A 16,284-nucleotide genomic window follows, 5' to 3' on the forward strand; every position below is an offset into this window, starting at 1 on the left:
GTAGCGATTTCTCATTCGAGTGTTGAGGCTGAGCTGCGGGCTATGGCTTTGTTGATTGCTGAGGTGACCTGGTTACGGTGGTTGCTTGCAGATTTTGGGGTCTCTGTTACGACACCCACTCCACTTTTGTCTGACAGTACAGGTGCTATCGGTATTGCACGTGATCCGGTCAAGCATGAGCTGACCAAGCATATTGGTGTTGATGCTTTTTATACACGTGCTCAGGTGCGGGATGAGGTTGTTGCGGTTCATTATGTGCCTTCGATTTGCAGATTGGCGGATTTCTTTACAAAGGCACAAACTCGAGCGCAAGCATGACTTTTTACTCTCCAAACTCGGTGTTGTGGATCCACCATGAGTTTGCGGGGGTGTTAGAGTATATATCTCGTATATTGTAGTTTCCCCATATGTTAGGGGGTTTTCTGCATATTTGCACCTGTACATGTACTATATATTGTGGCCTTTGGCCCCCTGGTAATACAACACGCATATTCCTCTAACATTCCAGTCGATAGCTCCGCTGTCCTGACTTGGATTGCTGGGCGTCTTCACGAATTACTTCAAGAAAAGGCTAGCTACTCGATTTGCTTCTCATTGAGCACTTGAATGTTACTAGAGTATGACCCATCGGTCCAGAGGCTAGCTACTCGATTTTCTTCTCATTGAGCACTTGAATTGAATGTTACTGGAGTATGACCAATCGGTCAAAAGGCTAGCTAGCTGAAGCCTTCCGTATTGCCTCTGTTTGAAGCCACGCCCAGTCAGCTTAGATGCCCCCTTGATTTAACCTTTACATCGACCGAGATTCAGGTATTCATTGATGCCATCCTTTATTTGGTTGCTGGTTAACTCAACTTGAATTTTCCATCATGGGCACTGGACTGCGGAGTTTTAGCAACACAAGGATATATATGAGTTTCTTTGAAGCACTGAAATTGACTGACACTTCTCGTGACACACTTTGTCCGTCAAACAATTTTTTCAAACTACAGACTAACTGTACAGACCTGGCTGTCGCGGTTCTCAAACATTACTAAATCATTAGTCTCTGTTGTCATAACTTATAAGTGCACGATCCATGGATCGAGAGTTTCATTAGAATCACAAGCAATCAACCTATGAGAAGTACTTCAGCTTTCTATATTAGGGTTCATGTTGGTTTCGTCATAAATCATAGTTGGTGACCTGTTATGATGGGCTGCTCACCAAGTGATGATCTACACTCTTCACTCTGAAAAGAAGAATCTGTGCTCCCTTTCAATACCGCTAAACCATGCACATTATTCGTGGATTCGCTTGAAGAATTTAAATAGGCCTTCTCTCAACATTTGAAGAACATGATTGGCTGGAAGACCGCTTATGATTATACTATTATGATGGTCAGACATCACTTCTAGGTTTAAATTTGTGCAATGTTTAATCTTCTATTCTTGTTCTATTTGTTTTTCATTCACACAAAACTTTGTGGATATTTTGAGTTCCTTGTACTTCCTGCACTTACGGCTTATATTAGATGCTACACATATGTGTTGCCAGTAGTAGCTGCTGTTTTCATGTTAGTATATTTCTAGATCAAAATCTGCATCAGTGCATGGACCATGACACTAACATACATTCAATCAAATTGATTGAGATATATTCAAATTATGGATTCCTTTGTTTCATGAAACTTGCACCGGTTGATATGGAATTTTGTATTTTTCACTTCGGTTGTAGATCTCTTACCAAATTGGTATGCTTTGCAGCCGCTGTTGAGCTTCCTACCGCCGCCCACCGGCCTCGCCGCCGGCCACACGGTGAAGCTTGGTATATATGCCCACTTTTGAAGATTGTCTTGAAGAACAAGTAATCGAGAAAGGGTGGATCATGTGATAATGGCTAGCTGCGGGTATGCCAGAGGCTACCATGTGCCAAAGGGGTCCCATGCTTGGTTTTTCATGTGTATATGTCCTAAACAAACCTAAAACAATGAAAAAGTACATTGGTGGAACCTCGCATGGAGAAATCTAGGGGATAGACCCGCCGGGGCACACATACCGCTGTTTCTGGGGAGAGGAGGGGGAGAATGACCGTCGGAGCACCGGAATCCCACCAAATCTTGCATGTGGACCTATGATATGTGTGAAATTATGGTGGAAGGTTTAATGGTGTAAAAATAGCTCCCCGGTGTGACCTTCCTCACATTTGGGTGATAACACTTAGTAGATTTTCCGAAGTGCGGATTGCTCCGAAACCCTGATATATGTGGGGGATGAAGATGGATAGTACTTTTATATTGCAAATAGTATGTGTATATACACATTGTATTAAGTAGCACTAATAAATAGTCATCAAAAAGTAAAACTAATTAAAAAATAAATATAAGTATTAGATGAAATAAATCAGAAAGAAAAACAAATGAAATGTCATATGTGGCATGGCAAAGGCAAAACACACGAAAAATGCTGCATTGCCGTGCATCCCATCTGGGTGCACGACAAAGGGTGAAGCACGGCAATGCCCAACACCTTTGCCGTGCACCGAATCTTTGCAGTGCGGTGTGTTGGGCCATTGCCGTGGTGATTTCTTTGCCGTGTGCTCCCTTCAGATGTTGTCGCGCGCCTTTTCTTTGCCGTGAGTTATGCTTGGTGCACAGGACAAAGAAATATTTTCCGTGCGTGTGCTCACGGCAATGATTTGCTTCACAGCAGCCCCTGTTTTTCCCGTGGTGACTGGTTGGTGATGCTGAAGGACGTCGTGCTGGCGCCGGCGGCAAATGACACAGCCAGCAGGAGAATGAGCGTTGATGAGGAGGTAGCCATGGTTTGTTATACATGTACTTGTTTTGCTTGATGTACTGGTCGAACTTGCAATGTACTACATTGAAAAGTCAGGCGATCTACTTTTCAACGTAGATACCCCAGCCGAGTTACCAACACGAGCTGAGAATATTTTTTCGATTAAGGGAATATATTAATATCAAAAGACACCAATTACACACAGCCTCTACAACAACGCCCCACCCTAATCGCAGTATGGACGCACACAACCAAAAAGAGTAAAGAAAACTAAGAAATAGAAGTCCCGCTACAACCTTTTAGACCTAGCAACAGCAATACAACCACTACCGTGACAACACCTGAAATACAGACAGAAAATACATATACGTAGCTTCGCTCGGTCGACAGGCTGCACCTGGCTCGATCTCGACTTCACAATCTCCATCGGTGTGAACTTTCTGTCATCCTTACATTGGTTGGAAGAAAATCGAAACGGTTGTAGTCACTTTGTGCTGGAAAATACTTTGAGTTTGACAGAGACAACATGATCTTTTTTTGGAAAAGGGGAAGCCCCAGATTCTACATCAAAATGGTATGTATGCATCCTATTATTACATTATTGGAATTTGTTTAACAACTCTTATAAATCTTGGATCGCATAATGCTAATACATGAATTAGCAAATGAAAAATATGAAATAACATGCAGGGCCTTTGTATCAACATGTTAATGTTCCATCGAACCGACAACCGCACCGGTTGTATATTTCGATCCCGTGCAACCGTTACCATGAGGCTGCACTCAAAATGCATGGAAATAATGCATAGAGATTGGACCACCATGAGTTTTTTTTTTCATTTTTTAGAGATGAAATCATTTTTCACATGTCATATAACCCAAAGTAAAGCACACCCATTTAACCGGTTCCAAAATATATTCTAAACAATAGTAATTTGAAAATAATGAAAGCCATATGCACGATTCTCCACAAAATCGATCTTTGCAAATGAAGGTGAAATAGGAATTATCAATTGCCTTATCTTCATAGTCGATCTAATTGGACTCCAGTATTGCATGGGACATGCAAAGCAAAGCCGATGTTACAAGTTTGAAGAGAAAAGTAGTGATTGTATTGTTTGCGTTCAAGTCATAGTACGTAGCGTGTCAAGCTAAAACTCATATTTTAAATAAAATGAAAAAATTATCTTTACTATTAAATTGCAATAGGTGACTGCCTGGTGTCACATATGGGCCTATTATTTTTTGGGCCTAAAGTTCACGAAATGACACCAGAGTCGAGCCCGTTATCTGGACCAAAATAAAAAAAACAAGTACTTCAGCTTTCTATATTAGGGTTCATGTTGGTTTCGTCATAAATCATAGTTGGTGACCTGTTATGATGGGCTGCTCACCAAGTGATGATCTACACTCTTCACTCTGAAAAGAAGAATCTGTGCTCCCTTTCAATACTGCTAAACCATGCACATTATTCGTGGATTCGCTTGAAGAATTTAAATAGGCCTTCTCTCAACATTTGAAGAACATGATTGGCTGGAAGACCGCTTATGATTATACTATTATGATGGTCAGACATCACTTCTAGGTTTAAATTTGTGCAATGTTTAATCTGCTATTCTTGTTCTATTTGTTTTTCATTCACACAAAACTTTGTGGATATTTTGAGTTCCTTGTACTTCCTGCACTTACGGCTTATATTAGATGCTACACATATGTGTTGCCAGTAGTAGCTGCTGTTTTCATGTTAGTATATTTCTAGATCAAAATCTGCATCAGTGCATGGATCATGACACTAACATACATTCAATCAAATTGATTGAGATATATTCAAATTATGGATTCCTTTGTTTCATGAAACTTGCACCGGTTGATATGGAATTTTGTATTTTTCACTTCGGTTGTAGATCTCTTACCAAATATATTGGTATGCTTTGCAGCCGCTGTTGAGCTTCCTACCGCCGCCCACCGGCCTCGCCGCTGGCCACACGGTGAAGCTTGGTATATATGCCCACTTTTGAAGATTGTCTTGAAGAACGAGTAATCGAGAAAGGGTGGATCATGTGATAATGGCTAGCTGCGGGTATGCCGGAGGCTACTATGTAACAAAGGGGTCCCATGCTTGGTTTTTCATGTGTATATGTCCTAAACAAACCTAAAACAATGAAAAAGTACATTGGTGGAACCTCGCATGGAGAAATCTAGGGGGTAGACCCGCCGGGGCACACATACCGCTGTTTTTGGGGAGAGGAGGGGGAGAATAACCGTCGGAGCACCGGAATCCCACCAAATCTTGCATGTGGACCTATGATATGTGTGAAATTATGGTGGAAGGTTTAATGGTGTAAAAATAGCTCCCCGGTGTGACCTTCCTCACATTTGGGTGATAACACTTAGTAGATTTTCCGAAGTGCGGATTGCTCCGAAACCCTGATATATGTGGGGGGATGAAGATGGATAGTACTTTTATATTGCAAATAGTATGTGTATATACACATTGTATTAAGTAGCACTAATAAATAGTCATCAAAAAGTAAAACTAATTAAAAAATAAATATAAGTATTAGATGAAATAAAACAGAAAGAAAAACAAATGAAATGTCATATGTGGCATGGCAAAGGCAAAACACACGAAAAAGGCTGCGTTGCCGTGCATCCCATCTGGGTGCACGACAAAGGGTGAAGCACGGCAATGCCCAACACCTTTGCCGTGCACCGAATCTTTGCAGTGCGGTGTGTTGGGCCATTGCCGTGGTGATTTCTTTGCCGTGTGCTCCCTTCAGATGTTATCGCGCGCCTTTTCTTTGCCGTGAGTTATGCTCGGTGCACAGGACAAAGAAATATTTTCCGTGCGTGGGCTCACGGCAATGATTTGCTTCACAGCAGCCCCTGTTTTTCCCGTGGTGACTGGTTGGTGATGCTGAAGGACGTCGCGCTGGCGCCGGCGGCAAATGACACAGCCAGCAGGAGAATGAGCGTCGATGAGGAGGTAGCCATGGTTTGTTATACATGTACTTGTTTTGCTTGATGTACTGGTCGAACTTCCAATGTACTACAGTGAAAAGTCAGGCGATCTACTTTTCAACGTAGATACCCCAGCCGAGTTACCAACACGAGCTGAGAATATTTTTTCGATTAAGGGAATATATTAATATCAAAAGACACCAATTACACACAGCCTCTACAACAACGCCCCACCCTAATGGCAGTACGGACGCACACAACCAAAAAGAGTAAAGAAAACTAAGAAATAAAAGTCCCGCTACAACCTTTTAGACCTAGCAACAGCAATACAACCACTACCGTGACAACACCTGAAGTACAGACAGAAAATACATATACGTAGCTTCGCTCGGTCGACAGGCTGCACCTGGCTCGATCTCGACTTCACAATCACCATCGGCGTGAACTTTCTGTCATCCTTACATTGGTTGGAAGAAAATCGAAACGGTTGTAGTCACTTTCTGCTGGAAAATACTTTGAGTTTGACAGAGACAACATGATCTTTTTTTGGACAAGGGGAAGCCCCAGATTCTACATCAAAATGGTATGTATGCGTCCTATTATTACATTATTGGAATTTGTTTAACAACTCATATAAATCTTGGATCGCATAATGCTAATACATGAATTAGCAAATGAAAAATATGAAATAACATGCAGGTCCTTTGTATCAACATGTTAATGTTCCATCGAACCGACAACCGCACCGGTTGTATATATCCCGTGCAACCGTTGCCATGAGGCTGCACTCAAAATGCATGGAAAAAATGCATAGAGATTGGACCACCATGAGTTTTTTTCATTTTTTAGAGATGAAATCATTTTTCACATGTCATATAACCCAAAGTAAAGCACACCCATTTAACCGGTTCCAAAATATATTCTAAACAATAGTAATTTGAAAATAATGAAAGCCATATGCACGATTCTCCACAAAATCGATCTTTGCAAATGAAGGTGAAATAGGAATTATCAATTGCCTTATCTTCATAGTCGATCTAATTGGACTCCGAGTATTTCATGGGACATGCAAAGCAAAGCCGATGTTACAAGTTTGAAGAGAAAAGTAGTGATTGTATTGTTTGCGTTCAAGTCATAGTACGTAGCGTGTCAAGCTAAAACCCATATTTTAAATAAAATGAAAAACTTATCTTTACTATTAAATTGCAATAGGTGACTGCCTGGTGTCACATATGGGCCTATTATTTTCTGGGCCTAAAGTTCGCGAAACGACACCAGAGTCGAGCCCGTTATCTGGGCCAAAATAAAAAAAACAAGTGATCCAACACACGACCCATCGCACGTGGTTTGAACAAACGGACCGGACATGCTTTGCTACGTATCGTATGTGGCAGAAACAAAAAGAAAGAAAAAAAGAATTCTACTTGGAGTACTACTAGACTGGAGATACACGCGGACTGGAAATGTAACGGAGATACACGCGGACTGGAAGCTCGGGAGCGCGGCAGACAAGTTCTTGGCAGACCCGGACCAGACTAGAGGCGACCCGCCGCTCCGCTTGTGTGCATGGGCAACAGGGCGGTTCTGCGTTCGCCTGCATATGCATAGTGCACAAATTCGATAGTCTGTTTAGCACAGGGGCAGTTTACATAATCTTGCCTCTACCAACTACCAATTCCAATTAGCTGATGACTGCGCTTTTAGAGCCCCTCATAGGCACCGGCAGGGACGCCGGCACTGCCGTATAGGGGCGCCGGTGTGGGAACAGTCTACTCAAATTTAAACTAAAAACCTAAAAAAAAATCTAGCGGTGGCGTGCACCGAAGACGCTGAAGACGAGGTCCTCGCCGTTGTCGCCATCGTCGTTGGATGTCCCGAAGGACCAGTCTTCGTCGTCGTCCTCCTCCTCCTTTGGCGCCGGTGGCTCGAAAGGTTCGGCGAGTTCAATGAAGTTGGCGCCGTGGTCCCTTGCGGACCACATCGCCGCCTGCCGCGAGTCCATCGTTATCTACCGGTAGTCCTCCTCGATCGAGCGGCCGACAATGAAGTTTTGGCCGGGGAACTCCTCCGGGTCGTCGCCACCACAGAGGACCGCCTGCGCCTCCTTCTCCTACCATTTCTCCTTCGCCGATGGAGGTGGTGGCGAGACCGCGGCGTCCTCCTCCTTGAGGTGGCGGTGTTGGCCCGACCCCGTCGTCCAACAGGCTGGAGCCGAAGACGCGCGCCTCGCCCCGTCGCGGTCGTCGGCTGCTGACAATCCGGTGCGCGAGCTCCCGAACGGCGTCGTCCTTGCCGGCGCTCTGCAGAGGCGGCGCCTCCGGCGCCATGCACTCCGCCTGCGGGAAGTAACGTGGGACGCGCATACGCTTCCCCCGCTTGTTGATGAGGGCGCACATCTTTGGTTCTGCCGGTGGCGGCGGTGGCACGACGAAGCCGGTGTTGGAGACGTGCCGCCCGTGCGGCAGCTTGTACTGTACTGGCACGGGGATGCGCTGCCAGTACAGTACATCCGCCCTCGTCGTAGGTAAGTTGCAGCGAGCGGAACACGCCGCCGACCTTGTCGTAGTGCAACATCGCATTGGTGGGGTAAGTGGGAGCGGTGTTTTTTGCGCGGCGTCTGCGACAATGGCTGCTAGGGTTGGAAGACGGGGAAGAAGAGAAGTGCACGCCGGTTGGGTTTTACGGGAGGCGGCAGACACGCATTGAAGGTGTATGTGGAAGGTGGGTGGGCGCCGCGTGGCCAATCGCCACCCTCGTTGCCGCTTCGGTTTCCGTGTGGGAGGCTATTAACACCGACGACCAACCTTCACTCATCGCTTCCGATGCGAACCGTCGCGTCTTCTCGCTGACAAGGTGTCCCTAACCATGAAAACCGTCATGCCGCGAGGGGCCGGCACGGGGTTGCCAGCGTTTCTATTGGGTTCGAAAAAGCACCGGCGCTTTTTGGGGCACGCCGGTGCGAGCCAATTTTCGATACCGGCCCCCAAAATACTATCGGGACCGCTATTAAGACCGCCGGTGGACATACTCTTAGATGCCAAGTTTTAAAGTATAGTGTTGAATTATATTGTATTGGAGGGTTTGTTTCTAGACATAACATAAGTTATGTTAGAAACAACGCTCGCAAACAACACAAAATTAGCTGAACCTCAGGGTGGCTTTAAAACTAGAAGTAGAAGAATCGGGATATGGCAAATCAATGATATAAGGCAGTACGGTCGTCACCTTACGTACTACAAATAGAGATATTTTAGCTACAGATTTATTCGTATGTAGAAAAACCCAAAAAAATTAGGACGTACTAAGTAATTAATTTTTTGTTGGAATATTACATGGTTATCACTTTTAGTGCATATGAACTTTTATGTGTATTATGTTTATGATAAAAAAATTCAAAACTAACGTCTCGTAGGAACGCATGAGCATTTAACTAGGTATTATAGTTAATGTTTTCTCGTTTTTAAGTAAAAATTTAATTGTCGTTTTTTTCGCAGCAACGCGCAGCAAAAGAACCTTAGCCGCCACCGTTTAAAAAGGAAACCACCTGTTCCCTAGCTAGAACAAGAAAACACGTGGTGTGTGTAGAATAAAAGGAGAACCTAGCTAGAACAAGAACCTAGCCGCCACGCCACCGTTTAAATAGGTATGGTAGAATAAAAGGAGAAAAAAAAAAGACTAAAATTCCTGCCAAGCAGGTTGGTGAAGCGAGAAAGCCCCATGCATATATAAGCCCTGCTCACCCTCCCAGCAAAGCACACCTCTCGCTCACACCAAAATCACCCACCAGCATCGTAGAGATCGATGGGCTCCACCGCCGCCGACATGGCCGCGTCCGCCGACGAGGAGGCGTGCATGTTCGCCCTCCAGCTCGCCTCCTCGTCGATCCTCCCGATGACGCTGAAGAACGCCATCGAGCTTGGCCTCCTGGAGATCCTGGTGGCCGCCGGCGGCAAGTCGCTGACCCCGACCGAGGTCGCCGCCAAGCTCCCGTCCGCGACGAACCCGGAAGCGCCGGACATGGTAGACCGCATGCTCCGGCTGCTGGCGTCGTACAACGTCGTGACGTGCCTGGTGGAGGAGGGTAAGGACGGCCGCCTCTCCCGGAGCTACGGCGCCGCGCCCGTGTGCAAGTTCCTCACCCCCAACGAGGACGGCGTCTCCATGGCGGCGCTCGCGCTCATGAACCAGGACAAGGTCCTCATGGAGAGCTGGTGAGTCTCTCAGTGGAGTTAGTTAGTTTCTGTAGATCGTTCCTCTTCTTACCTTGCCCATTTCCTGTCGCTGGCGTACATCATAACTGACTTTCTTCTTTGCCAAATTGAGCATCACTAACATGATAGTACGTAGTTCTAAATCAGTGATAGTAGGAGCTAGAGGACCTCAGCGTTATTCGGCGTGCGTTAGTTAGCTAAAAATATTTCTGGACACTGCTTTGCCGTACGTGTGCACCGTAGACAGAGTAGAAACTGATCGAGGTTACCTCTAACTGACAATTGCATCTAGTTGCCTGTCGCGCGCGGAACACAAGTGGCAACAAGAGCACACATGCAGAAATATTGCCTGCTAGTACTGGTTGCACACCAACTCCCATTACTTGGATAGCAAGATAATGTTTTCATGCCAATCGTAATTCACACGATGGTATATACAGTACTTCTTGTGAATAAAATGTGTTCTCCCAATCAATCCTCAGGTACTACCTCAAGGACGCGGTGCTTGACGGTGGCATCCCGTTCAACAAGGTGTACGGCATGTCGGCGTTCGAGTACAACGGCACGGACCCGCGCTTCAACCGCGTCTTCAACCAAGCGATGAATAACCACTCCATCATCATCACCAAGAAGCTCCTCGAGCTCTACCACGGCTTCCAGGGCCTCGGCACCCTCGTCGACGTCGCCGGCGGCGTCGGCGCCACTGTGGCCGCCATCGCCGCCCACTACCCTTCCATCAAGGGGGTCAACTTCGACCTCCCCCACGTAATCTCCGAGGCGCTACCATTCCCGGGCGTCACCCACGTCGGCGGCGACATGTTCAAGGAGGTGCCCTCGGGCGACGCCATCCTCATGAAGTGGATCCTCCACGACTGGAGTGACCAGCACTGCGCCACGCTGCTCAAGAACTGCTACGACGCGCTGCCGGCGCACGGCAAGGTCGTGCTCGTCGAGTGCATCCTGCCGGTCAACCCGGAGGCCAAGCCCAGCTCGCAGGGGGTGTTCCACGTCGACATGATTATGCTCGCGCACAGCCCCGGAGGCAGGGAGAGGTACGAGAGGGAGTTCGAGGCCCTCGCCAGGGGAGCTGGATTCGCCGGTGTGAAGTCCACATACATCTATGCCACCACGTGGGCCATCGAGTTCACCAAGTAGATGAGATCCGTCCCTCCCATCCGATCCAGGCAACGTCCCACCGATATGAGGCAACGTCCCTGCATCCATTCTGAATTCTATCAGTGTCAACAATTTCAAAGCATCAATTTCATATATAATAGAGTTTGATGTTAATACATATCAGTGTCAACAATACAAGATTCAACATAATATATTCTAACATGGAGGGAAAATAAGCTAAGTTTGATCTTTATCATTTCGACCGGATAAAAAGTGAGAGTTATAGTCTATGATCCCCAAATGTTCTCTGAATTCATTTAATAATGAGAAAATTGTATTCGTATTTAAATTGGGTACATAACCTTTCTAGAACTCTCAAAAAGTAAGAGCATGAATATATACCATGGATCAACCATTAAAATTCCATGTACAACAATTATAAACAACCTAAAGTGCTCTTGCCAATTCAGTATGAGCAAGATGCATTTTGTAGCAATCAGGGCATGATGAAACAGAATCAAAAAAACATAAAACTGATCATGTACACTGAATCGTGCGCAACTTCCTAAACATAGCTCAGCTTTGAGTTTCACCAAATTAAATAGATCCATCCCCTCCATCGAGTATTTCTTCACCTTTTTTTTGGACAATTATACCTTGTAAGAAAGACGATCCAAGAATAAAAATCATTTATTAATTACTTGATGTGCCCGGTTACAATTTCATTGTAAAAGTAGCAAAAATTGGTTCGGAAAATGTAAATAGAAGTGAAGGAGGTAAACCCAAGGTTCAACTGTTTTAGTGTGGCGTAGTAAGCACAAGTGTAACCCCACTTCCATAATAGCACAATGAAGGTTGGTTCCGTAAGAAATTGAATACACTAACACTGGTGGAAAAACAGGCTTCCGGGAAGCCCCATAAGTCGCGACGGTGAAGGAACCGCGACTAATGGGGTCTTTAGTCGCGGTTCGTGTGGCGAACCGCGACCAAAGGCCTGGGCCCAGGGCGCTCGGTGGCCAGCCGGTGCACGTGGGGGGTCTTTAGTCGCGGTTGGCCAGGCCAACCGCGACTAAAGGTGCCCGAAGGCCTTTAGTCGCGGTTGGCCAGGCCAACCGGGACTAAAGCCCCTCCCCTATATATACCCACCCAGCAGCCAACACTTAGCCATTTGGTGCCATTCTCTTCACAAGCTTCACAAGTGGGTGTTAGGTTTGCTTTTGGTTCCTCTTATGCACATAAGGTGTTTGATGAAATGCCCCAAGAGCATGAAACAAACATGATATGAAGTGTTGGAGCCACACTTGAGCTTTCTCATTTATTTTTTCCTCCTCGATCGCGGTTAGCAACTTGAACCTTTGATGTGTCGTTGATAAAATGTGCATGTGTGTGTAGTTCATTGTTTAATTTATATTGTTTGTAGCTAGTTAGTTTAACAAATGCATATGATGGTTAATTATATATTTTATATTATAATAATGCGAGATGAATCGACAATGGATGTACGGTAACCGACTCTCCGGCGAGTTCGGTGCGGGTTTGAAAGATTTCCTCGTAGTGGCTAATGCGAACAAGCGAGGGGGTTTTGTTATCTCGTCCATGTGTTAAATGTAAGAATCAGAATGGTTACTCTTCCTCAAGAGATGTTCACATGCACCTGCTTCGGCACGGTTTCATGCCAAGCTATAATTGTTGGACCAAGCATGGAGAAAGAGGGGTTATAATGGAAGAAGATGAAGAAGGGGATGATTTCATCGATGAAAGCTATCTTGCTCATTTCGGTGATACTTTCATGGAGGATGCTGAAGGTGAAGGGGAAGGTGAAGGGGAAGGTGAAGAAGAGGCACGTGATGATCCCGTTGATGATCTTGGTCGGACCATTGCTGATGCACGGAGACGCTGCGAAACTGAAAAAGAGAGGGAGAATTTGGATCGCATGTTAGAGGATCACGGGAAGGCGCTGTACCCCGGATGCGATGATGGTCTGAAAAAGCTGGGCTGCACACTCGGATTTGCTGAGATGGAAGGCACGAGCAGGTGTAGCTGACTCGGCATTTGAAAACTTGCTGAAAATGTTGAAGAATATGTTTCCAAAGAATAACGAGTTGCCCGCCACTACGTACGAAGCAAAGAAGGTTGTCCGCCCTCTAGGTTTAGAGGTTCCGAAGATACATGCATGCATCAACGACCGCATCCTCTACCGCGGTGAATACGAGAATTTGAATGAATGCCCGGTATGCACCGCATTGCGTTATAAGATCGAGGCGATGACCCCGGTGACGATGTTGAGGGCCGAAACCTAGGAAGAGGGTTCCCGCCAAGGTGATGTGGTATGCTCCTATAATACCACGGTTGAAACGTCCGTTCGGGAACAAAGAGCATGCCAAGTTGTTGCGATGGCACAAAGAGGACCGTAAGTCGGACGGGGAGTTGAGACACCCCGCAGATGGAACGCAATGGAGAAAGATCGACAGAGAGTTCAAAGATTTTGCAGCTGACGCAAGGAACATAAGATTTGGTCTAAGTACGGATGGCATGAATCCTTTTGGCGAGCGAGCTCCAGCCATAGTACCTGGCCCGTGACTCTATGCATCTACAACCTTCCTCCTTGGTTGTGCATGAAGCGGAAGTTCATTATGATGCCGGTGCTCATCCAAGGTCCGAAGCAACCCGGCAACGACATCGATGTGTACCTAAGGCCATTAGTTGATGAACTTTTACAGCTGTGGGGCAGACCTGGTGTCCGTGTGTGGGATGAGCACAAAGAAGAGGAATTTGACCTACGAGCGTTGCTTTTCGTAACCATCAACGATTGGCCTGCTCTTAGTAACCTTTCGGGACTCGTCAAATAAGGGATACAATGCATGCACGCACTGCTTACATGAGACCGAAAGTGTACATTTGCCAAATTGTAAGAAGAACGTGTACCTTGGGCATCGTCGATTTCTTCCGAAAGGTCATCCGAGTAAGAAAGAAAGGCAAGCATTACAACGGCAAGGCAGATCACCGGCCGAAGCCTCGCGAACACTACTCGGTGCTGAGGTATTTGATATGGTCAAGGGTTTGAAAGTCATCTTTGGAAAGGGTCTCGGCGGACAATCGGTTCCGAAGGGAGCCGACGGGCACGTAGCCATGTGGAAGAAGAAATCTATATTCCGGGAGCTAGAATATTGGAAAGTCCTAGAAGTCCGCTCCGCAATCGACGTGATGCACGTTACGAAGAATATTTGCGTGAACATCCTAAGCTTCTTGGGCGTGTATGGGAAGTCAAATGATACAAAGGAAGCACGGCAGGACCGAGCAAAGTTTGAAAGACCCCGATGACCGGCATCCGGAACGGTTTCAAGGTCGTGCCAGCCTACGCTCCGACCAAAGAAGAGAAGGTCATCTTTTTTGAATGCCCGAGCAGTATGAAGGTCCCGTCAGGATTCTCGTCCAATATAAAGGGAATAATCAACATGGCGGAGAAAAAGTTCCAAAACCCGAAGTCTCACGACCGCCACGTGATTATGACGCAATTGCTTCCGATTGCTTTGAGGGGCTCCTCGCCGGAAAATGTTCGAGTAGCCATTGTGAAGCTATGTGCATTCCTCAATGCAATCTCTCGAAGGTAATCAATCCGAAGTTCTACCACGGTTACGGAACGATGTGATCCAATGTCTTGTCGGTTTCGAGTTGGTGTTCCCGCCATCCTTCTTCAATATTATGACGCACCTCCTGGTTCACCTAGTCGATGAGATTTCCATTCTCGGTCCTGTATTTCTACACAATATGTTCCCCTTCGAGAGGTTCATGGGAGTATTAAAGAAATATGTTCGTAACCGTGCTAGGCCGAAGGAAGCATCGCCAAGGGCTATGGAAATGAGGAGGTAATTGAGTTTTGTGTTGACTTTGTTCCCGACCTTAAGCCGATTGGTCTTCCTCGATCGCGGCACGAGGGGAGACTAAGTGGAAAAGGCACGATCGGAAGGAAATCAATGATATGTATGGACGGCCATTCTCCGACCGAAGCACACCACACGGTTCCGACCAATTCCAGCTTGGTGGCTCCGTACTTTGAGAAACACAAGAATATTTTACGCTCGGACAACCCTGGGAAGCCTGAATCCTGGATTAGGAAGGCCCACATGGAGACTTTCGGCAGTTGGTTGAGAAAACATTTAATGAGTGACAATAAGGTTGTAGATCAGTCTGTACATGTTGGCCAAGACACCATCTTCGACTATAACGACTTTCCAAGGGTACGAGATAAATGGGAATACATTTTACACGATCGCCCAAGATAAAAAGAGCACCAACCAAAACAGTGGTGTCCGCTTTGATGCAAGCAACCGAGAATGGGCAAAAGGTCACATATTATGGTTACATAGAGGAGATATGGGAACTTGACTATGGACCCTCCTTTAGGGTCCCTTTGTTCCGGTGCAAATGGTTCAAGCTAACAGGAGGTGGGGTAAAGGTGGACCAGCAATACGGAATGACAATGGTGGATTTCAACAATCTTGGTTACCTTGACGAACCATTCGTCCTAGCGAAAGATGTCGCTCAGGTTTTCTATGTGAAGGACATGAGTAGCAAACCGAGGAAACGGAAAGATAAGAAAACGATCAGTACATCATGCGATGATCCAAAGCGCCACATTGTTCTTTCGGGGAAAAGAAACATCGTGGGAGTGGAGGAGAAGACGGACATGTCGGAAGATTATAATATGTTTGCTGAAATTCCGCCCTTCAAAGTGAACACCGACCCAAGCATTAAGTTAAATGATGAGGATGCTCCATGGATACGGCACAATCGTAAGCAAGCAGGGACACAAGGAAAGAAATGATGTGTAATAATTTATTGTACCAAACTTTGTTGAATGGATCATGTGAATTATATTACCCGTGATGTGTTTGGTGTCCATTTTCGAATGATTCAATTGACTCGAGATAGCACTGATGATACATGAAATTTGGAGTGACTAAGTCATACTCCTGCATACAAGAAATTTGGAGTGACTAAGTCATACTCCTGCATACATGAAATTTGGAGTGATTTAGTCATACTCCTGCCTAGGCGTATAATATGCATACTCGTAGTCTTCATAGCCGCCGCCGTTGTACCGGTAGTCGTCGCCTTCTAAGTTGCCGGCGTCGTCGTCGCCGCCTGTCGTCGCCGTCGTCGGGCGGCGCTCGTGGCTCGAACCGAGGGTAGCGCAGGCGGGGGATATCGCCGGCCGT

General features: G+C 46.1%; 1 protein-coding gene across 1 annotated transcript; it reads left to right on the forward strand.

The window, feature by feature from the left end:
* Positions 1 to 9,522: 9,522 nt before the first annotated feature.
* LOC124654006 (flavone O-methyltransferase 1-like) lies at positions 9,523 to 11,104 on the forward strand. The gene is made up of 2 exons (XM_047193053.1): positions 9,523 to 9,949; positions 10,432 to 11,104. Exons 1-2 carry the CDS (start codon positions 9,540 to 9,542, stop codon positions 11,102 to 11,104), a joined length of 1,083 nt encoding a protein of 360 aa, XP_047049009.1. The 5' UTR covers positions 9,523 to 9,539.
* Positions 11,105 to 16,284: the final 5,180 nt, after the last annotated feature.

Source organism: Lolium rigidum, chromosome 5 (assembly GCF_022539505.1).
Source record: "Lolium rigidum isolate FL_2022 chromosome 5, APGP_CSIRO_Lrig_0.1, whole genome shotgun sequence".
In the NCBI taxonomy this organism is placed as follows: Eukaryota; Viridiplantae; Streptophyta; class Magnoliopsida; order Poales; family Poaceae; genus Lolium; species Lolium rigidum.

Bases quoted from the DNA above. Each gene is read 5' to 3' on its own strand.
- LOC124654006 (XM_047193053.1), top strand. From the start codon at position 9,540: ATGGGCTCCACCGCCGCCGACATGGCCGCGTCCGCCGACGAGGAGGCG. The intron at 9,950-10,431 runs GTGAGTCTCTCA...ATCAATCCTCAG, and splicing joins AAGGTCCTCATGGAGAGCTG to GTACTACCTCAAGGACGCGG.